Source organism: Hakea prostrata, chromosome 7, assembly GCF_041222555.1.
Source record: "Hakea prostrata isolate BN-2017 chromosome 7, UWA_Hpros_2, whole genome shotgun sequence".
Lineage (NCBI taxonomy): Eukaryota > Viridiplantae > Streptophyta > Magnoliopsida > Proteales > Proteaceae > Hakea > Hakea prostrata.
Window position 1 is genome coordinate 70,592,388 of NC_142606.1, and position 22,751 is coordinate 70,615,138.

At 38.0% G+C, this 22,751-nt stretch overlaps 1 protein-coding gene and 1 non-coding gene across 2 annotated transcripts; one reads left to right on the forward strand and one right to left on the reverse strand.

Moving 5' to 3' along the window:
* Positions 1-488: 488 nt before the first annotated feature.
* LOC149011928 (G protein alpha subunit 1) lies at positions 489-20,937 on the reverse strand. The gene is made up of 14 exons (XM_089160437.1): positions 20,646-20,937; positions 18,990-19,173; positions 18,792-18,864; positions 14,161-14,198; positions 13,736-13,825; positions 13,485-13,562; positions 13,190-13,297; positions 12,935-13,036; positions 11,922-11,977; positions 10,078-10,212; positions 4,411-4,504; positions 4,267-4,326; positions 4,107-4,186; positions 489-1,428 (listed from the first exon to the last, which is right to left on the reverse strand). The coding sequence occupies exons 2-14, from the start codon at positions 19,074-19,076 to the stop codon at positions 1,251-1,253; spliced, it is 1,179 nt and encodes a 392-aa protein (XP_089016563.1). The 5' UTR covers positions 19,077-19,173; positions 20,646-20,937; the 3' UTR covers positions 489-1,250.
* Positions 20,938-21,282: 345 nt separating this feature from the next.
* Positions 21,283-21,354, forward strand: TRNAP-UGG (transfer RNA proline (anticodon UGG)). The gene has a single exon. It is a non-coding gene; the product is annotated as a tRNA-Pro (tRNA).
* The last annotated feature ends 1,397 nt before the right edge of the window (positions 21,355-22,751 follow it).

Here is a 22,751-nt window from a genome sequence, read left to right on the forward strand (position 1 = left end):
ACTAACCAAATAGATTCCAGAAAGAAAAGGTAAAAGTGTCATTTGCTCTAAAAATAAACTTTTCTTTCTCTCCAATTGAATTTCTCTAAGGGCCTGTTTGGTTACATGAATTCAGAGATTTGAATCTCTGGATTCATGAATCTGAAAATTACACCCGTTTGATTGTAAAAATCTCTAGATTCATAAAATCTAGAGATTTACCTTTTTACACTAAAAACGTGAATTTGTAGATTTATGGGTAAAGGGTGAAATCTAGAAATTTCAAAAAAACTAGACATTTGCACATTCAAAAAAATCACGCCGATCAAATATTTTTAGGATAAATCCACAAATTTCATTCCACAACCAAACATCTAATTTTATAAATTATAACTCTATAAATTTGAAATCTATAGCCATTTGAAATCTCCAGACTCATGTAACCAAACAGGCCCAATCTATAGATATTTAAAATCTCCAGACTCATGTAACCAACCAGACCCTAAGACCATCACCGACTTTTATCCAAAAATTACAAAACTATTTATAACCCCTCACTTACCAAACTTACTTTTCATTCCATCATTTATTTTAGACAAAAGTTACCAAACCATTTTTAGTTTCGGCTAAAAATTGGATGCTTGTATCCATGTTTTTTAAATAGGCAAAAATAAATTAATACCAAAAAGACCCCCAAAAGGAAATGTATATAACCAGAAAATCTCAACAGCTTATGCAATTAGGGAGAGAATATCCACAAGAGGCATTTGTGAAGTGAAAGTCACAAACCAACCCCTCCCTCCACCTTGTTTTCCCATTTATCCCCTCTTCCTCCGCCACCCCCAACCTGAAAATATCAACCCCACCCCACTTTCAGGAGGCAAAAAAAAGACCCCAAATAATGTACCAACATAATCATATCCGAGCTCTTTTACAGGCCATTTAGGCGTAATGAGATGACAGTGTTCAGTTTTTCACAGCCAGAAAGATCAAAAGAATATGTAAGTCTCATGCATTCAACCCAACACCAACTCTCCAAAGCATAAAGCCTGAAGATAATGGAAGAAGGTTTCCCCATTGATGAATCAGAGCAGCTAACTCAGAAATCATGAAGAAAATGCAGTTTCTCTCCAAGACCACTAATTCATGGTGTCCAAAAATGACAGTGCAGCATGAGATATCTCCCGGTATGGCAAAAATCAGAGAACTTCAGTGGCAAAAATCTGACCAAGCTCTCTAAACATAACTTCCTCCCTTGTATTGCTTCAAAGTCACAACAAACCAGCCTCAAGAAGATTTCGCCTTCTCAAAGTCTCATCTACCAGTTTGAATGTCTTCTTAACAAGTTTCTGATCAAGAGCAGTGGTCCTATAAATTTTGAACACCCGATCCACACGGTCGGGGGCAGTGCTCTGAAAATATAGTTCCTCAAATTTCTTCTTCACAAACCTGGCAAAGAAATAAAAAGATATGGATAGAAGAAGAACATATTTGTGGAAGGAAAAATACAAACTGGACAGGAAGGCACAAGAAATGAATTCAACAGATGAAGGCAAAATAGTATTAAATAAGCGCTGCATCTGCATATGCACATGCCAAGCAATCCAGGACGCAACCCCCACCCCTAGCCAATCAATGATCATAGGCGCCTACTAAGGGCCCCCCTCAAATTTTAAAAATTTTCATATTTTTTTTATTTTTTTTCTTGATTTTCTCTTTGTATATATTTGAAATACACTATTTGCCCCCCACCCCCAACTTTCCAAGAATCCCTAAACTTTCTCCTAAAATTTTGATTCTTACTATAGCAAATTAACTCTTGTTAGAATTTCAACCATTTGATTTTATCACATCTAATCATAATTATTGGATTTTTTTTCAATCCCTAAACTTTCTCCTAAAATTTAAATTCCTACCAATAGCAATTTAAATCTCGTTTAGAATTTCAGCCATTGATTTTATCATATCCCATCATAATTATTGAATCTTTTTCTGAGTTTTTCACGTGTCGGTCCCTTTAGTGGACCATAAACTAATGTTGGGTCCCCTTAATGCGATATATTACATGTGAGTCCCAAGCAGACTAACACCTTTAGTCGCCGTTACGTAAATTTGAATATACTTAATGGCAACAGTGTTAGTCTGGTTAGGACTCACACGTAATATATTGCACTAAGGGGACCCGACATTAGTTTGTTGTCCACTAAGGGGACCCGACATTAGTTTGTGGTCCACTAAGGGGACCAAATCTAATCCTACAATTTTAGCCCCTATACTTTATTTCAATACATTCTTTACAATTTACTTATAATTGTGTTATCTATGTATGATGGTTCGGTGACTAGTGTTAGAATAGTGGGGGGACAAAATAATGAATTCGCGATAACAATTGGGTTACATCAAGGGTCAACTTTAGGCACATATCTATTTGCACTGGTAATGGATGAATTAACCAAAGACATTCAAGATGAGGTCCTTGTATGCTTTTTGCGAATGATATTGTGTTGATTGATGAGACCCAAGTGGGGATTAATACCAAATTAGAATCATGGAGAGTAGCTTTGGAATCAAAAGGCATTAAACTTAGTAGATTGAAGACAGAATATCTAGTTTGTAACTTTAGTCATGATCGGGTAGATGATGAGGTGGTGATGCTTGACGATAAAGAGATTCCTCAGAGTGATTGTTTTAGGTACCTAGGTTCAATCATAAGTAAAAAAAGTGATTTACAGGATGAGGTTCCCAAAGAATTAAAATAGGGTGGATGAAGTGGAGAGGTGCGTCGGGGTCTTATGTGTTCGGCGTATTCTATTAAAGCTTAAAGGAAAATTTTATAGGACCGTTGTTCGACCAGCTATGATGTACGGTGTAGAGTGTTGGGCTGTTAAAAAGAATCATATAGATAAACTCAGTGTAGCAGAAATGAGGATGCTAAGATGGATGAGTGGCAAAACTAGGATGGATAGGATAAAAAATGATCATATTAGAGCTGGTCTGGGAGTTGTTCCCATAAATGATAAGCTTCAAGAAAGTCGTTTGAGGTGGCAAGGCCACGTTCAACGGAGACCTATAAATGCCCCTGTATGGAGAAGTGATATAATCCATATTGAAGGAACTAGAAGAGCTAGGAGTAGACCTTAGATAAACTTAGGAGAATGGTGAAAAAGAATATGTATAGCTTAGGCCTTGTATCTAGCATGGCCTCGAACCAAACTGATTGTAGGGCAAGAATCCATGTAGCCGACCCCATTTAGTTGGGACAAGGCTTATTGTTGTATATTTTAGTCCTATTAATTTACCTAAATTTTTAATGTGGGTCCCACGTCGGAATATGATAAAATAATTCAGAAGTGGGACTCAAAGTGGGTCTCGCATGGGCCCACAATATGTGTGGTGAAAAGGCGTTAGTGCTCACCCAACAGAGAGGTGATTCAGCCTCATTATTCCCTCCCCCCCCCCCAAAAAAAAAAACCAAAAGAACTGAGAAAAAGGTGGTATATAGTCAAGCAATCAGTCAAGACCAACTTTTGTTAGTTTTTGCATGGATATCCAAAGCAAGATCAAGTTGTTGGATTCTTTATTTTAAAGAACTAGACTGTTGATAATTGACTAACAACTTCCTAGCAGGAAAACACCATAACTTGTAAGTAATACCTCATATACTAATTAATTCTTCTCACATTTACTACTGCCATGTTCTGTTCTGCGTCCTTTTTTTCCTTCTTTTCTTTTTTTTTTTTTTTTTTTTTTTTTTTTTTTTTTTTTTTATTAATGTTAAAACTAAATTTAAGACAAAACTGCACGGTATCAATTACAGGTTCAGCCTATACATGTCAAAACTTCAGACGAAATTGAGCATACTTCAATACCAATACAAGTTTTTTGGGGAACTTAAAGTGATGGGTCGGTAGGTTACTCAAAGCTTCAATTCATACAACATTTAATGAACACTTTCTATTAAGATTTCAATTAGCAAGATTGAATGCCATGTGGCATGTCATGTCAATTTTCACTATAAAAATATCAGAGAATATGTAGATGTTGTGTATTTTGGCCAAGAGATGCAAAATTCAAAATTATGGATTAAAAAGTGGCAAGTGTAAGCAACTAAGGCATGAAGTATTTACTCATATGCATGTTCAATCTCTTGCTTCCCTGTTGACATTGGCTGGTAATCTTTAAACCACTCGCATACATTTAGTGGTACCTGTGTAGCAGAAAAAATCAGCATCCTACGTAAATTTTGAATTCTCCTCCCAAGATCTCAATATATCTAAGAATTCTCACCTTCAAAACCTTCTTCTCAAATATATCAAACTTGTTGAGGAATAGCATGAAGGATGTTTTCTGCCCAAGAGAAATGGGTTAAAGTCAAAAGAATGTGATTAGTCAAAATAGAATGTTCTCAATATGCACGCAAATAAAGGTGACCTCAAAACATGGTTGCTTCAGGACCCAATCAAAGAGTTCCTTGGTATCCATCATTCTGTTCCTGCTTTCATCCTCAAAGAGTGTCTGATCGTACCTGTATTACAATCATTACATTGGCTTTTGTCAACTTTGGCATTACTCATTAGGATTGGGAAGGCCACAAAAATCTTTTACTCCATGATTGGGCAGGTGGGGGATCAACTGATTTTCACAAGAAAATTCCTGTCCCTTAATTTATGAATGATCATTGAATCATATGTATAATCTATTGAGCAAACTTACCAACTTCATCTGATTGGTACTTTTCAGACTCCTTCCATCCACAAGATGGTCACTGCACCGATTTTATCAATACAATTATATCCGGTAAATAGCCAACTCTAACCTGGTACTATACTCTCTTCTCAGCAAAAAGTCTTGCATTTAAAAGGCTACTAAACCAACAGCTGCTAACATCATTTCTGGGACAAGAGATGAGTTTGAGAATAACAACAGAGAAGAGAGAAGCAGTGGTGGAGAAGGAGGGAATGGAAAGTAGCTCATGATGTAACGCTCGGACTGTAATTATATTGTAAGTTACCAGATATAGAAGATCCGTGAATATCTTCAGATCTGGTTGCAAAGAAGACAAATAAAATCCAGATTGAGGAATATCTTCAAATCTGGATACAAAGGAAACAAATAAAATCCAATATTTCAATCCTAAACTAGTCTTGCTTGACATCAAACCAACAAGACAAAAAGGAAAGTAACTATGAAAAGAAAGAAAATAATAAAGCAAACAACGAGCATGTGCATGACCTATGTGCACCTCACAGTACACAAGGGTGATGCCCATTACAATACTTATTTGTGAGTACTCCCCTAAAGCTGGGGTATACATATCAAAGGCTCTAGCTTGGAATAACAAGAATATATATTAAAGAACTTCCTCAATCTTGAGCACTAGTAGCACTAGCAAATACCAATACACACTGAGAGATAATTAACAGCAACTTCAATAAATAATCTTGATGTAAACCCCAAATCTAGGGTTAGGGGTATTTTAGTAATTTCCCTAGATCTGTGGGTTGCCCAAGAAATGCAACAAATATGAAGGCTGAATCAGGAGGTTTTAGGGTCTTCTAAGGTTCTAAAATCCTGCTGTAATAGATGTTTCAGATATGAAATTTATAAACTTGGATTTTCTCGAAGTTTTCCAAATTCTGCAGAATTTTCCAAGGAAGAAAATGAAATGCAGGATTTTTCTAGGTCAAGGAAACTGGGCTGATTGGGGAAATAACCTCAGGAACACAACCTAAGGCCAAGTGCGATCCTAGAGGAAAGGAAAAAATGTCTAAAGGGCTGGGGAAGACGGACTAACAGGGGGTGGGGGCTGCTGCTATCACAAGGAAGAAGGGGAAAGGGGAGACGCCTACGGTTGCAAGGGGGAGGGGTGGTAATGTAGTACTGTATTTGAAAGATCAAAACAGTAGCCAAATAGGACCCACGGCAGGAACACAACCAAGGCCAAGGCGACCAGAGGAAAGGAAAAAGCAAAGGGCGGGAAAGACGGACAACAGGGGGGGGCGCGCACACAAGGAAGAAGGGGAAAGGGGAGAGCCACGGGCAAGGGGGGAGTTGCAAATTGGTGGGCTTAAGGTAGTAAAACAGAAGTGGAAGGCTGAAAACGAGAGTGGTAGAACAAGGATATTGGTTTAAGAACAAGGTAACTGGGTTTCAAAAAGGTAGCATAAAGAGAATGGGTGGAAAATAAGGAATTAAGAGAACAATAAAGCACAAAGAACCTGTGCAAAGGTGGGACGAACAAGCCTACCTGGTAAAAAAGGGTTCTCCAAAGAGGAGGAATGTAGAGAATTTGATTTCAATTATGAGTTGTCACGCATAGTTAAAGAGAAAAACACTAATGGTAACATCAAAAAAAAAAAAAAGGGTGGGGAACACTTTGGACACTAGAGCCTTTGACTTTTGAAAGCAAATGGGAGGGGTTTGCGCCATGCATGGGTCAACTACAATACCTTGGTCAATGATCTTGCCGAGGGCGACCATTGGGTTTTCTCTCCGCTTGCTGGGTGGGCTTTGCTAGCTGAAGGGGAAGGGGGAGGTGATTGTGATGCCCTTGGGGTGAATTTAGGTTTGGGGGGGGGGGGGGAGGAAGGGTGGGGAGGGGCTTTGGACATGAGGGAAAGCATGGGAGGGGTGGGGGAGCTACTATACAAGGTCAATGCGCCACCCTGATTTCATGCGCTAGCTAAAGCGTTAGCCCTTATTTGGTTTAGTAAAGGGGGGTCGCCCTAAACAAGGTTGGCCTGATTTCATCTCCCGCGCGCCCTATGATTGAAGGCTTGAATTCTTGAAAAATGCTTGTAAGCTGCTAGATTGATGAAGAAGAATCTGAGACTTGAATGCTTTACTCAAACCAGGGCTGACCCAACTAGGAGACCTTGATCCTCAACACAATCAACTTTATTAATTACCAAAAACTGAAAACTACAATGAACTAATAGGCTATTTGTAGCCTTCAAAAAACTAACTTGGGTGGGATTCCCTAATGCATAAAGATTCCACCCCTTAACCAAAAACCCTAGGATTGGAATCTTACTAATTAGAAGACTTGGACTCTAGGTGGTGTTCCTATATAGATTAAGATCCACCTCATTACATGGATTCTTTGATTTGGACTCTAGTAACACATGCTAGAATTAAACTTTTGAGTTAAATTAAATAAGAAAATGCTAATTTCAGATAAATAACCTAGGACTCAACCAACAACTTCGAATTAAAATAGAACTCCCTAAACCAATCCAAACTCAACTCAACTTTTCAATTTAAACTAAAATAAAATTCTGAAATATTCTGGAAATATAATTCCAGAATTTAAAAATGGGGCAAAATGCCCAAAAATATCCCCATTTACGCTTCGGCCAGCTTAGTGTGGCCTCTTGGAGCCATCCTGGGGGCCCCACTTGAAGTTTTAGCCGGGGGGACATGTGTTCACATCAAATCTCCATCTTCAATGAACCATGAAACAACGAGAGAACGATCAGCAGTAGCAAACATGAACCACATCCAAAAGTATAGCAGCAATAGCAATATCAAAAGCAGTATCGATATAATGCCAATAGTAGTTAAGTAGCAATTGTCTCAAAGGTGCAACAACAATGTCCACACAAGTAGATAAAAAGTGAGATCTAATGTAGCAAATAAACTCTTCAAGAAAAGGAAAGTAGTAGGTAAGAGGCAAAATGGGACTACAAACTAAATAGAAATAGATAGGTGAAAGGCAGTATGGGTTACTGCAGACAAAGTAAGTAGGTGAAAGACAGCATGGGTTAACTGCAGACTAGGTAGGTAAAATGTAATATGAGTTATTACGGGCTAAGTAGGTAGGTAGAAGGTAATATTGATTACTACAGGCCAAGTAGGTAGGTAAAAGGTAGAATACCATCTTAAGATGAAAGTCTTGAGCAAATTTAATAAGTCTCCAATCTCCCCCTTACATGTAGCTATACACATGGACAGAATAATCTAATCACCAAAAATAGCATTGCAATCAGATTATACTAATTTCCAATGCACCTCTTCATGGTAAAAGTAAAAACCAAGCAACTAGATCCAAGTGATAACTTCCAATCTCCCCTCATGGTAGCTAATATTGTGCACACACGTGCCTAGCTTAAAAATTGGAACACGCAAATTGATATGATTGGTATTGAGTGATTAAATATGTCAAAAAAATCAGTGAAAACCATGAACTCGAACATCAAGAATGACATTTAAAATGGCAAGGGACAATACTGGAATATAATATGGTGATGGGTCTAAATTTTAATAAAATATCAGAATCAAGGCAAGCTTGGAAGTGATGTAAAGTGCAGGGACATCCCACGAGAGGCCCAAAGACCAAAAGAAGATTAGGGTTGCTGCCCAGCACCCTACGGCCCAGCCAGCAGCATGGAGTATTTTTTTTTATCAACAGGGGCATTTGGTCATTTTGGACACCCTAGTCCAGTCCAAGTTGGTCTTTTAGATGCAGAATATTGTTAGGAGTCTAGTCCTATTTTTGTTTTGTTATTTAAGTCAGTCCTTGTTAACCAAGAGTCCTACTCTTGTTAGGACTTAGGAGTTCTATTTAAGGTAGGAATTTTTTTAGTTGTCCAAATTTCACATGGAGTCTAGTACTTGTGTAATTTCAATCATTCTAGGTGGAGATAAGGAGTCCAAATCATCTTAGAAGTCCTTTTTCTTTTTTTTTTTTCTTTTTTTTCCCCAAATATTGGAAGATTTTACAAATTGTCTACCATCAGTAGAAAACAAATACTGTTAAGTGATCACGTCAGCCTTATCTCCCTTGTATGGTGTGATATTCCAAATTTCCAAAGAACGAGAACTAACACTGAAGGATGATGCGACCATCTAGACTGATTCAGGAGGGGAATGATTGGAAGATCAAGCTTTGTCAAAATCACCAAGCTGCTAAAACTGTCAGGAATAATACCCATTAGCTGTTCTGAAAAAAGATAGATTATAAACACTTTACCTTGCTAAACTCAACTGGTATCTCTCTTGTCATATAGTTCTCGAGAAGTCGAATTCTTCAGTCAGAAGAAGACTGCCTACTTCCTTTGGAATAGTCCCATTCAAACCATTCCCTTAGAGGAATAAGTTCTCCAGGAATTTGAGGTTTACAATCCCAAACAGAATGCTACCGACAGGGTAATTCTCATCTAGAGTAGCAGTCCTGAGGTTTGCACAATTCCCAAGCTACATTGGAATAACCCAAAATTAGCTAATTCTCCCAAGGGTCAGATCACTCTCCCAAACTCTTTAGGCATTTCACCTCCTGAGTTCTGTGGGAGAAAGTAATCTCAATCTCTAAAACCGACTAATTTCTGCTAGTATGCTTTGAGAATTGTATCCAACATGCTCAAAAATTACCAAACTATTGAGGTTCCCAAGTAAACAAGGCAGTGGGGCAGAGACATTGTAAGTGAATGCTATAAGTTCTTCCAAGAAAGAAAGCAACCTAAGCACATCCAGGAAAGGTCCAATAATGTATTGTCACATTATTCAAATTTATTAAACTACTCAATTCAACAGGAACTAAGCCTTCAAATCGATTTTTTCAGAGAGAAACCCCTCAAAAGCGAACACTTTCTATTCTCCTGTGGTAAATCACTTAAATCTTGCCATCATCTTTTATTGATTCAACGGATTGGATGATGATTAAATCATCCAGGCTGTTCTTGAGCATAAGCCTGTGAACTTGTGTACTGCACCTGGGAATTTCACACAGCTCAAACCAGCCAAATCTCAGGTTAGCTTGAGATTGTGCACTCCACCTGGGATTTTCAGCAGTTGCTGATCCATGGCATCTAATATCAGCAAGGGCGATACAGGTGGTGAAGGCAGCAATTAGGGTAACTCTGAGGTGCAGAGAGATGGGGTGAGAGGAGTTGCAGGCAGAAGAAGAAGGAAAAAGAAAAAGAAAGTAGGGTATAAGGCTAAAGATGAGGGTATCATTGTCTTTTCCATTGCATTTGTAACACCAACTACAAATATGGACAAACGTGATAGAAACCTTTGGTTATAAGTGTAGTTTACCCTCAAATGCTTTAAGACGCTGCAGGATTAAAATTTTGTTGTTCAAAGGAAACATAAGCTTACTCGCTTATAGCAGCACAGAAAATCACAGCCGTGACTCCTTCAAATAGGTGGATCCATTTTCTTCTCTCATTTCTTTGGCCTCCAACATCAAAGAGCCTATAAACTTCACCACTTTTCTTATTTTCTCCAACAGGACTGCACAGATTGGATAACTTTTAGTGAGTTAGTAATAATCCTGCCAAGAAAGAAAATATAATGTAGTAACATATTGCTCTCATATTTGACTGGAATATGCACTAACACCCTAATAACAATTTGCCCATATTAGCATGTACCCCGAGATGTTAAAAACATACAATTATACGTCTTAAGCAAATATACTTATATATCACACCATTAAGTTGCCGAGGTTGATAAGCACTTTTATGCGTGAAATCTTATGGCATAAAGCATGCATTTTACACACTTAGAATAGAGCTAATTTGGGGTTTTAGTCGCCAATTGCACGTTTCGTTGGAAACATACACTTTTCCCACCCCTTTTTGTCCATTCCATCAAACAGATGCTCTTAAATGACTGACAACGCAAGGATTAAAGCGAACACTAAGTAACCTTGCCCGTATACATGTGATAACACCAGAGCTTAGTGAAACCAGCAAACAAGAGAAGAAGATTGAAGTAAAGAGCAAGAACAGCTAGACTGTGATAGGAAGGAGATAACCCTCACTTGCAATCAGCAAACCAATTCATAATATAAAGGTATAGTGATAACTTGCTATCACAACCAGTAAACCAATTTATAATATAACCAACCAACCCTCAGGGTAAAGTGTTAATCCTTTGTCAATTACTGACCCTCGGCAGAGATTTTACAAAAACAGTGAAAGACTTGTTAGGATGCAACTAAATGACCAACTAAGCCCAGTCAAAAAGGAAAAAAAATAAAAAATAAATAAGAAGACTAACACTGTGTTTGGTTTACATGATTCTTTAGAATACAATTTTTCAGATTTACGGTTCTCCAATAAAAATCGTTTGGTTTCCAAAATCTTATTTTTTAAGAAATCAGTTTACTCCTTTTTTTAACAAAAAAATGATTTTCTGGATATCAACTCAGAATCATATTCTTGAACATAATGAAACTAGAGAAGTAAATTACAGATATTAAACCTGGAACAATAAACTAATAAACCAATATTGGAAAATGAATTTAAATTTAAATATAGGAAAGAGTGCAATTAAAAATCAAATTTAAAAAACAATTAGAAAATTTAATTTACAAAAGACCAAAAAAATAAATTAAAAATACTCAGAGTGGGGAATTAGATTAAAACTAATGAAATTTTGGAATCAAAAGTTCTGAAGAAACATTTGACAATAGTAAGGTAACCAAACAGTTTCAAGATAGAATCACATTACAGAATTTCGATAACTGAACAGTTTTGAAATGATTCTCGAGACTGTCATTCCGACAGTCATGTTCTTAAAAAACTGCATTCTTCAAAATTACAAAAAACCAAATGCAATGTAAACTACAAACTTATCCTATCCCATGGATGTATATAAAAAGCCCACCATACACACTAAACATGCACTAAACTTGGGCAAGCATCTCGGCATTTGGGTCTGTGTTTGAGCAGCTACAACTTCAGCCCATTGTCAAGTACCAGAAGGATAAGGGATTTCAGGAAGTCTACCATTGAAATTTCCAAGCAAGACAAAGAGAATGCACCATCAGTACTGATAGTTGATTAATTGATGCCTACCAGAAGTTAATAATATTAACAGAGACATGCATGGTGCAGCCCTCCAGAATCCAGTTAAACCAAAATATTAAAAACTAAGAGGCAAAAGGATGGTTATACAAGTTTAAGTAGCAGGAAATGTTAATGAAGGTAACTCACCTAAACTGAATTTCTACAACACCAGTTGTCCGAACTCTGGCATTCAGAACATCCTCCTGAGAAACCCAAAAACCTTCCTCAGAGAATTGAAGAACTGAAATAACTAAATACTAAAAAGATCTGAGAAAAGCTATCAAGGAGAAAGACTTAGAAGCTGCCAGTAAAGTATTGCCCCAAGGGCAGAAGATACATAAAATAAGTTCACTATTCAGTCCATAAACCTTTTCCATATCTGGAAATTTAGAACATCTGATGCCCTCCTATCACAGATTTCATCAATTCAGTAGTTCACTTCTTACCCTTCTTTTGCCTTTTCTTAATCCAATATTTTTTCTAGGAAGGGTAGTACATCTGGAAAGTTTGAATTCAGGAAGAAAAAAAAATGATGGAGCAATAATAGCTATGGAATCATCGAAAACAGGATAAAATAGCTTGCCACTAGATCTGCAGGTAGACAATCTTCCGACTTAGAGGTCAACTGACAATAATTATCCTGTTCTAAATTGTTGATTATTCACAAATGGAGATCCTTCCACCATCATAGAGGAGCCTAGAGAAAGCTTATTCAGTATGCACCATTTCACCAGAGTAAATGCTTCAAGTACCACAATAAAAAGCCCAAAGGATAAGAAGGAACATGGCACACAAAATACAGGGTTAAAAGAAAGAGGTTGTCCAGATCAATCTGCATAATCCAAGTCAACAATGAAATCAGAGAACAATGTCAGTATAAGATAGACAAGGATCACCTAAATGAGAATTCAACTGCTTATTCTGGTCACCCAGGACACAGTTGGTCATATGCTTAGTGATTACGTTATACTACATCATTTACTCACAATGTGGGGTAAATTTCCAGTTAACTGGGCACTCCCACTAGAAATGCAAATTCTCACATAAGTAAATCGTTGAATTCAATGTACATCATCCCCATTTAACAGCTCTTACAATTTTATTAAGTTGAGAAACAGAAGGAAATTGACAATAGAATAATCAAATCTACAGTGTGAGACCTTTGTTGGGACATAATTCACATCAGATAATCTTGACAAATTCTCCATGAAATAGTGAGCACAGTCTGGAACTTGAAGTTCATTTCCACGAGCATAAGTTTCCTACGTGCACGTGGTAAAGTTAGTCACTGAGAATGCTCAGTTGCATATGGTAAGAAGACAAGATCAGCAATCTTAAAGAAAAAATAGAAGAAAGAACTGAAGTACTAAGTTAAAGACTACGTTGGAAATATTAGTAAAACAAGCAGAAGATACCTGAATTGCAGAATCTTTCCACAAAGTTTCTATCTCCTGCGCAAGCTCTGTGGTCAAGCGCGGATAGTCTAACCTGCCTCCTATTTCTGATAGCTTCTCTCCAATATCCTGATATCAGAAATAGACAAATGTATCACTTAACAAAGAGGAAAAGACGGAACATGGCATCCATTGAACAATCATAAAAACTAAAGAAAATGATTGCTTTTTCTTAAAAGAATATTCCAAATTTCATTCAATATTCCAGAAAATAAAGTTGTATAAAAAATGTGAGAGACAGGAAAGACAGCTAGACCTTATTTTCAACTGATAAAATGTATTTTGATGAATCATCTTCATTTTGTGCAAATTCCTTCGAGCCGTCATGCAGAATCTGTTTGGAAATTTAGAATATTCCCAATCAGCAACAAAAATAATGGGTTCATAAATAATCTAACCACAAAACATCCTATGCCTCCAATTAGCAATTGACACTTAATATCAATAGTTTCATATTTTACAAAAGGGAAACAAACCAACACACCCTTTCTAGTATTGCATTCGTACTTTAATTGTCTGATACACATTGGCATGGATGACTGGTACATAGCTCTTTAGCTCAGCCTCATCAAAGCCAGTCTGAAATAAAAGCTTTATCTGCAGGATAAGAAAACCAAGAAGAATTAGAAGGCAGCAACCTAGAATGTTTATTTTTCTCCTTTTCACCAATAAAGGAGCTGTAAAATTTAGAATGCAGTAATTGGAAATAAATATATAGAGAGGATTCTTTGAGCAAGCCGTGGGAGTACACCAATGAGGTTTGACAAAATGGTTGTACACTGGACCATTGGGGGGCAGCAAAATATTCCATGTAAGGAGCAAAGGAGAGTGACAGACACAGAAATGCTAGCTAACCCCACCCAACAGCTCAGAAAACCTTTCGCATAAAATTTAGTTTCATAGGGATATGAAGCAATATAAATTTATCTGACCTGCTTAAAAATTGTAGACTTTCCCGATTCTCCAGCCCCTTAACACCAAGAAGACAATTTATAATGAGATAATAAATGGAAAAAATCAGCCAAACAAATTCCATAGAAAAAACAAAAACAAAAGTAAAACAATAAACACTTATGCAACTTATCCTAACTATCAAGGCTCAAAATAGCATCAAGGTCCAGGAAACAGTCCCCACCTTGCATGGTTCAAGGTCTCATGAGATCTCGCCGAGGGCCAGATCTCTTTTTGAGACATAGAGACGGGATCTCATGTGAATCAAGACAATCCCAAAAAATACAAGATCTTGGTCGAGATCTTGAACCGTCTCGACCTATCTCAACGCTCTTTCTGCCTTTGCTGGTTCTGGCGTTTTGGCCAAAAAATTTGCCAGAAAGTAAGTCACTTCTCTACCTAGGCTGCATCAACAAGCTATTTGTATCACTTACAACAAAGATTTACTGATTTTGAAGGCAATCTTGAAGCAAAATGAGTGTTCTTCCCAAACTTCCTTATGTTTAAAACTATGTTCTACACCAATGGAGGTAGTGCTGGTGGACCAGAGTCAAAGAAGCAGTTCACTCAATGATTTTACAATTGTACCCTCGTGGTATAACTTATAAGTACACCAATTTGTAATATGAAATTGTGAACAACTGAACATGTTTAATGTATTATTTGACTTCAAACTCTATGTTTTCATTTATTTCAAGTAATGGTTGTGTATTTCATGTTTTATAAGTATACATATTCATTCCTTCAGCCACATCAGTTTCAAAGTCAAGGTGAAGTTGGAACTCATATATGCACTTGTTCTCTCACAAATCTAAGGTCACCACTGTTTTTAAGTCCAAAATAGGCTAAATACCAAATTTCAACCCAACCTGAGCCCTATTGCCCACTAAGTGGGCCCTCGAGTTGGGTGAGTTGATCAAGGATTTTTACTAAATCTTGGTCAAGATCTCGCCAGATCTCCACTTTTTGAGGGATTGAGATCCCTATCAAAATCGAGATCTCAAACCATGCTTGCACCTATAGGATATAGTCCTGTATATTTATTGGTTTAGGTTTGGGATTCCTACATAGGGGAATTTGGAGCCCCATCTTGTTTACCTTATGTTAGAGATATGACGTAACATAACATGGTGAGTCCCTCTATTCTGGTTTCCTTATTGCTCTAGGTATTTCAGTATCAATGCCTGAAAGATCAATGCCCTAGTCTAAGTAAGTTCCCTATTAACTAGGTAGGAGTTATATTCCTTTGAAATTCTAGTTAAAGTTAATAGATGTATTGGCTAAATGATAAAACACACATTCTATCTCCCAACACTTTTCTCCTATTGTTTTCTCTTCTTCTCCCTTAATCTCTCTTTCTTCTTCTAATTATCAATACTAATAACAGATAACTAAGTATCGTATCAGTTGTATTGTGTTATCCTGACCCACATCCCCTACCCCTCCTTTACCTTCGACCTTAACCCTACCCCTAGCCAACCCCCCCCCCAAGGAAACCTTAAAAACAAGCAAACCCTATTTTGCTTAAATCTTAAACCTGAAGTTCAGCTCTGAATTTTAAGTTACAATAAAGGTTCATGTTGAGAAATGCCATGTCAACATTTGTCACATCGGCCTCCAATCAGTTTTGATGATGACAAACACTCTACTAATGATTCCATTTAGATGTATCTTGTCCAGCTCATCACAATAGTGAATCTCGATGCAAAATGACCGGATCAAAGAATTACCGGAGAATCAAACTCAAGACCAACTCAAACCATCTTAGACAAAGAATAAAAGTCAAGATGAGTATCAAGACCGTTGCACAAGATCAAGTCGAAGATCAAGACTTAGGCTGAATTAGAGCTTAGGACACTCTTGCATACACATATATGTAAATGCATCAATTATATGTAATTCATGTTACTAAAGTGACCTAGGACATGTTAATGAGGTGCATAATGCTTAGGGTTGACCAAAAAGTCCAAAAACCCAAGCCAAGTCCCAGCCCCAAGTTAATTCAGCAAAGTGTGCACCAGACGGTCGACCGTCGACCGTCTAGTTTGGTATTTCAGTTTTTTAGACAACAGAAGGCCAGACGGAATTTCAGACGGAATTCCATCTGGGCTAGTCAAGCCAGACGGACGACCGTCTGGCCCTAACTAAGTCATATCGGCTAGTTTTTAACGGATCTTTTCCAGACGGACGACCGTCTAGGCTAAAAACAGGACAAAAGTTATGTCCGTTTTCTATCCGTTGGTGATTGGGCTTAGGCACTCAAAGGTGCTCTATATAAGCCCAATTCACCTCATTTGAGAGGTTGAACACTGACACTCGATCACCCACTCCCCAAGTGATCCTAAAGCTCTCAAATTGCAAGAAAGCCTTGTGCTTTGCCTTTCACCTTCTCCCCAACCTTGAAGAACATTCCAAGGTATTAAGCAAGCTTGTGGAAACCAACCTCAAGGTGACTAAAGGCGTTGTGCTTTGCCTCTCACCCTCTCCCAACCTTGAAGAAATATATCAAGGTGCTTCTAAGCTTGTGGAAGCCAAGCTTGAGGTGATTAAAGGCATCGGTGGTGCATACATTTCCATTTGAGCATCCAACTCACATTGCATCACACTCACACAAGAGGTAAAGTGTCACACCTCTTGTTAAGGTAACATCCCTTCTTTTGTAAATTGTTTCAATTCTAGTCTAGGTAGATTGGAATTGGTCATTGGGTGCTCTTGCCCGTGAACAAAGATTGATTGGGTGCTCTTGCCCGTGAACAAAGATTGATTGGGTGCTCTTGCCCGTGAACAAAGATTGATTGGGTGCTCTTGCCCGTGAACAAAGATTGTAAAGGGTACTCTTGCCCCGTAACAAAGATTATTGTAAGGGTTTGATCTCTACCCATTGTATTGAAAGAGAATCAATAGTGGAATACTCTCTTGAGGCCAAAAGAGGAGTGGACGTAGACTTGTAAAGTCGAACCACTATAAATTATTGTGTCGTGATTGCTTGTCATTATCGAATTTCATTTAAATTGTTAACTTACTTTGAAATTGCAATTAAATCGAGAATTTGGGATAATCCACTAGGTACAACCTAATCACCCCTCTAGGTTGCACCAACAGTTCAGATCAGGACTTCATTAAACCCCAGATCCTAAGCCATTGTCGAACCTATATGCCCTATTCTTAAACCCCAAAACCCTTCAAATCAGCCCTACACCTAAAAGCGCAGGGTTATAAAACCCTAAATTTACTTTTCGTTCACTTGCATTGATCCTGAAGACTAACCCAAGAATTGGGATTCACATCATTGTAATGTTAGTACAGGTTGTTTAGCGTCTCAGGACTAGTCAACAGGTTTATAGGTATTGTGTTTTATTGGATTCATTCTTATTTTCTTTTTATAGTAATAGCTGTCACGAACTTAGCAACTTAGTAGGAATCCCCACACAGGTTTTGTTTTGACATTTTACATATTAGACTATTCCTCAATAGGGATATCTATCTTATCCTACTTAGCTTTTTACCTCCTCCTACTTCTACATTGTTTTCCTCTTCTTCTCTCATTCTCTTCCTCTCTACCTTGCTTTGGTAGATACTGGTGCAGATGTCTCTGCAGCTGCACAACTAGACGCTATCTTAAGATCTGGCAGTTGGTTGTACACAGAAAGGAAGGCTATTGAATAGTAGATGCCCTACCAGCAATTCAAGTTTTTAACTCCTTGCAAGTCCAGATCTTGCAACCTTCTAAGGAAACAAGGTAATGGAAGATGACAGAATTCCCTTTCCAAAAGACAACAGTTTGACAAAGAATCTATATGTTAATAAGGTAAAAGGAACCTGGAAGTCTCATAGAAAGAGAATTCTATGGGCCATTCCCACATCAAACTTTCAGCTCCCTTGCACCTTGTACCTTAAACATAGTTGTTGGGGTGCGAAGGTTAGTATTATATTACGGGTATGTCTGCCATATTTCATGTAATTTTTCAATATCGGTGCCACGGATTAAACGTATGTTTCCTTATCTGGGCATAGGCACCTTGAAAGAGAAAAATATGGTGACTGGTCACCTTGGGCATCAAGGCATGCCCTAGATACACCCAAGGCAATTATGGTTCTAATTCATACAGAAGTCAGTAACTAATACATCCATAGCAGCTACATGAAATCTCACATACAGATAATATGATTCAAATCAAATGCAACATAATTTAGACCAGAAAATAGTTGCCGACAAATAGTTGCAATAAGTATAAGGTAGTTAAAGACCAGTTAACCAGAAAATAGAGTAATCACATGTTAGGCTTAAAGTAAGCCTACAAGACCAAGGCACCTGGATGCCAAGACAACTCTGAATGAACACCATTTCATTACAACAACTAAATTCATGGTTAATATAGGAAAAATTAGCTTCAATCATTGAGTTGTCTTAGCTCTTTGGTCTTGGTTTTTAAAGCCTAGGTCCTTTTTCTTTGATTTGCTTTTCGCTTAGGGCCTTGTTGGCTTTGGAGGGCTCTGCCCCTTCTTTTTGTGCTCTACCCCCTCCCTTCTCTACTTTTGGTTAATGAAGTTTTTATTCATCCAAAAATAAATTTGGCAGACAATAAACAGCCAATGTACAAATTATTGATACCAAGCAGTAGAAGTTTCTGTACGTGCTTTTCAGCCTTTGTTTCTTGAGCAATACGCCTCTCAATTTCTGCAGCCTGAATAATGTTCAAAATGGCATGTTCAGAGTCATAGTCAACCTCAGCAAGAGGGGTTTCCATATTTTCTCCACTGCAAATTAAATATATAATAATCATTAATCTTATTGTGAAAGAACTTCCACCTGAGCATTTTCTTCAGCATCAGCTTCAGTAAGATGTGAGTGTTTGCTGCAGAGTAAGCCCATACTTTCTATCACCACAGAGAGCATAGGCAGTGCTAGTGGTTAGGCACCACTTGTACCGCAGATCTTCAGACACTAGATAAGTGTCCTTCAGAAAGTAGCCAAAGATTGTACCCACTGTTGCCTGTTGACAGCTCTCCCACAAATTATCATGATGCACAAGACATCAGTAATAGCTCAAAAAAGGAAAAAAGGTTACAAAAGTAGCATTAAGACAACCTCAAAGTTACAAACAAGAGAAACTATGCCCATGGGTAAGGGGATTTCATTAAAGAGGCCAAGATTGTTCTTTTGAAGAAGAAAAAGCAACTAATACCATTTCATCAGATTCCATCAATATAGTCTGGTTTCTATAAGCCAAAATTTCTGTGTCTCATCTCTCCACATATGGAAGATACAACTCTGTTATTCTGTTGCAGACATTGGTGCCAAAACATGGGCTACATCATCACAAATGAGGTTATGTACAAGCCCTGACAGTGCAGGAATCCAGAACCCACATCAATTATTGCAGAATCTAAATACAAAAATGAGGTTACATACAAGCCTTGACAAATGCAGGAATCCAAGAACCCACACCAATTATTGCAGAATCTATTAACACATCTGTACTATTCAAGTTTGTATACATGGTTTAGTTAGTCTCATTTACATTGTCTTGTATATATCAGGATAGTTTGAATTGGCCATGTGTTAAGTTTCACCCCAACATTCTGTAATTCACCCTCCCATGTAATTGCATAACCTCCCAGATATCTGTTGAGCTCCAACCCCGCCCTTGCCCCTCCAAAACATCACCCATTAACCCTTTTGGCAGTCTCAAATTTGTCAATGCATTGTTTTGCCACTTTACAAACTTTGATTGTACTGAAACTCAACAGCGGGCCTCAGCTCAGTGTCCAAATTTCAACCCCACCTGCCATGTGGCAAATGGTGAAGCATCCATCCAAGCTTACGAAAGGTGGTCACTAGCCCAACCTTTGCCCCCTCTTTCTTCCATTTATTGGGTCTTAGACTCGTTATTCTCTTTGATTCAGACAAACATGCAGAAATTTAAGCAACCCTCCCCCAACCCCCAACTCTTTCTTAGCACGAAGCAAGTCCCCGCTCATAGTTCGCAAATGAATTATATTAATTTCCATCAGGATAACACGAATTCTTGGTGCATTCTAAAAAATTTCCTTAGTGCATGTAAATCCATTTGGAAAACCCTTCCAAAATCTAAACAAAAAAAATTATAGAGATACGGTAAAAATGAAAAGATGAAGCTTCAAAATTCTAAATTGTTTAAGATTAAAGAACCATCAAATTAGCAGAGCATGATCTGTAGACTACTAATACTCGAAAAAAAATTCACCAGTAAGGTCAGATTGTCCCAGAAGTCCCATCGCAATAAAGTGTTTTCAAGTGCAAAGGGTTCATGAAATAATACTAGACAAAACGGAACTACGAGAAAATCGATTTACCACACACATGATCAGCCTAATAAATAAAAATATTATACTTGAAATGATTATCTAGTAATAACAGGTCTCCAAATAGGAGAAAGCAAGAAAAAATAAGCAAAAACGCAAGCCGAAGATCCAGATTTGTAACCTGTAAATTGAACGATATCGCTTATCTCATTCACCAAAACCAGCATACTGAGCTCGAACTCAAACAATATCCTTTAAACTTCTCGACAGTAGATCAGAAAGAGGTACATGCTTCTCTTCCCTTCTCTGTTAAATCTGCAGAGGAAGGGAAGCGCCGAAAGTTGAACGCTTTGTCCTTGGTCAAAGTAATAAAATATCAGCTGTGGACTTTACTTCTCCACTCCCTCTTCCGAATTTGTTGTTGCTCCATTTTGCCTGAAAACAAAAAACTCACGAAACCAGAAAAACGCACCCAAGAGATCTTGTAAAGGAATTTTTACGTGTGCTTTAGGGTCATTTTCGCTCCTATAACTTTTTCAGCAATATTCCCATCCATCGGACGGTGTGTGTTGACGAGTATTTTTCAGGGTGAAGCTCTACCGTTGAGTTTAAGTACTTTATTTCGTTTATTTATTCAAACGGTCAAAAGATGTTTTTGACCAATTACAAAAATGGAAGTTCTCTCAAGTCTCTTTTTCTCTCTCCTCCCTCCTACGAGGCAGTTATGCCATTTTCCATAGAAATAGACGATACGTTTGTTAATTGGGGTCTATTAATAAATTAATTATATAAAAACAAAAGTGTCTTTTTCATCACATGGGCATTTGGTCTAGTGGTATGATTCTCGCTTTGGGTGCGAGAGGTCCCGAGTTCGATTCTCGGAATGCCCCAACTGATGCTATTTCACTCTACTTGAATGAAGTATTTTGTCTTTCTTCCCTTTTTTATTTTCTTAGGAATAAAATAAGCAATCTGTTTTACTTTATCTTTCTTTTTCTTTTTATCTTAGGAATTCTAGGATTATTAAGAACTTTTAATATGAATCTCCGGACTTACCCAAAAAAACAGATTTATATTGCAACTCTTATTTTGCTTGGGTGTGTGTAGCACTCTGGAGTATACAGTCAATTTCGAAATCTCGACCGAGTTTTTTATATCTACAGCTCATTTTCAAAAGGTGGGTTTTCAACCTCCACTGTGCACTGCAGGTGTTGCGCATTAATTACGCAACACCAAGCACAACCCTGCAACACACACCCCATTCTCTCCTACACTCTGAAAACTTTATAGAAAACCCCCAACAATTGCTTTACCCTTACTAACCCAACCCTTCTTTATTCATGCGACCTAAATCCCCTCCACCTACATCATCGGCATCCAACCACCGACCCCCACGGCATCCGCATCCAATAACTTACTCCCTATCAAAAGTCATACTCAACCTCCACACACAAATGCAGACACCGTATATACGGCACTTCACACGCAAACCCATTTCACCACCACCCTACCCTCAAGGTAATTGATAAAATGCTTTTGAGAGTACCTAGCAACCCCCCTCCGGGGGACCAATATCATATCCCTTTCACAAGGCGAAAGGAGACCCCGCGCGGGGCCGCCGACGGAAAAAGGAGAACGGAGGAGAAAAGCGGAGGAAACCGGAAGAGAAAGAAAATTCAAAGAGAAAGGACGGAACGAGGAAGAAAAAGAAAAAGAAAAAGGACAACACAAACGGAATTACGGACGGAAACGGACGAAAGTGGAGGTGCGGGCCAAATGCCGGTGGCGGAGCGGTGGGTGGAGGGTCCGACGATCCGGTCCGGCCCTTACAAGGAAATGGACTTGTAAATGTGTGACGTGTGTCCAAACATCACATCAAATGGATGAAATTCATTTATAAGTCACATCAAATAGTAACTCTTTGATGTGACTTATAAATGAATTTTCACCATTTGATGTGATGTTGAGACACATGTCACACATCTACAAGGAAATTAATGGTCTACCTGATAAATTTTCGAAGCGTCTCACACATGCACAAACCCTTGTAAATTCCCCTTTTTTTCCTTTTTTGGGGGTAACTTTGGGCACAACTTTTCTTGAATTTATGTATATACTAAACTGATTCACCGGTTCTCAATCACTAAGATCAGACTGTAACCCATTGACTTCTCACTAGACTCAGATCCGACCCATTTATAGTTCTTTTATAGGAATCTCATGATTACTTGCATTTTAAGCTGTTAAAGCCTTCCAAACCTACTTATTCTTACTCAGATCTTATTAT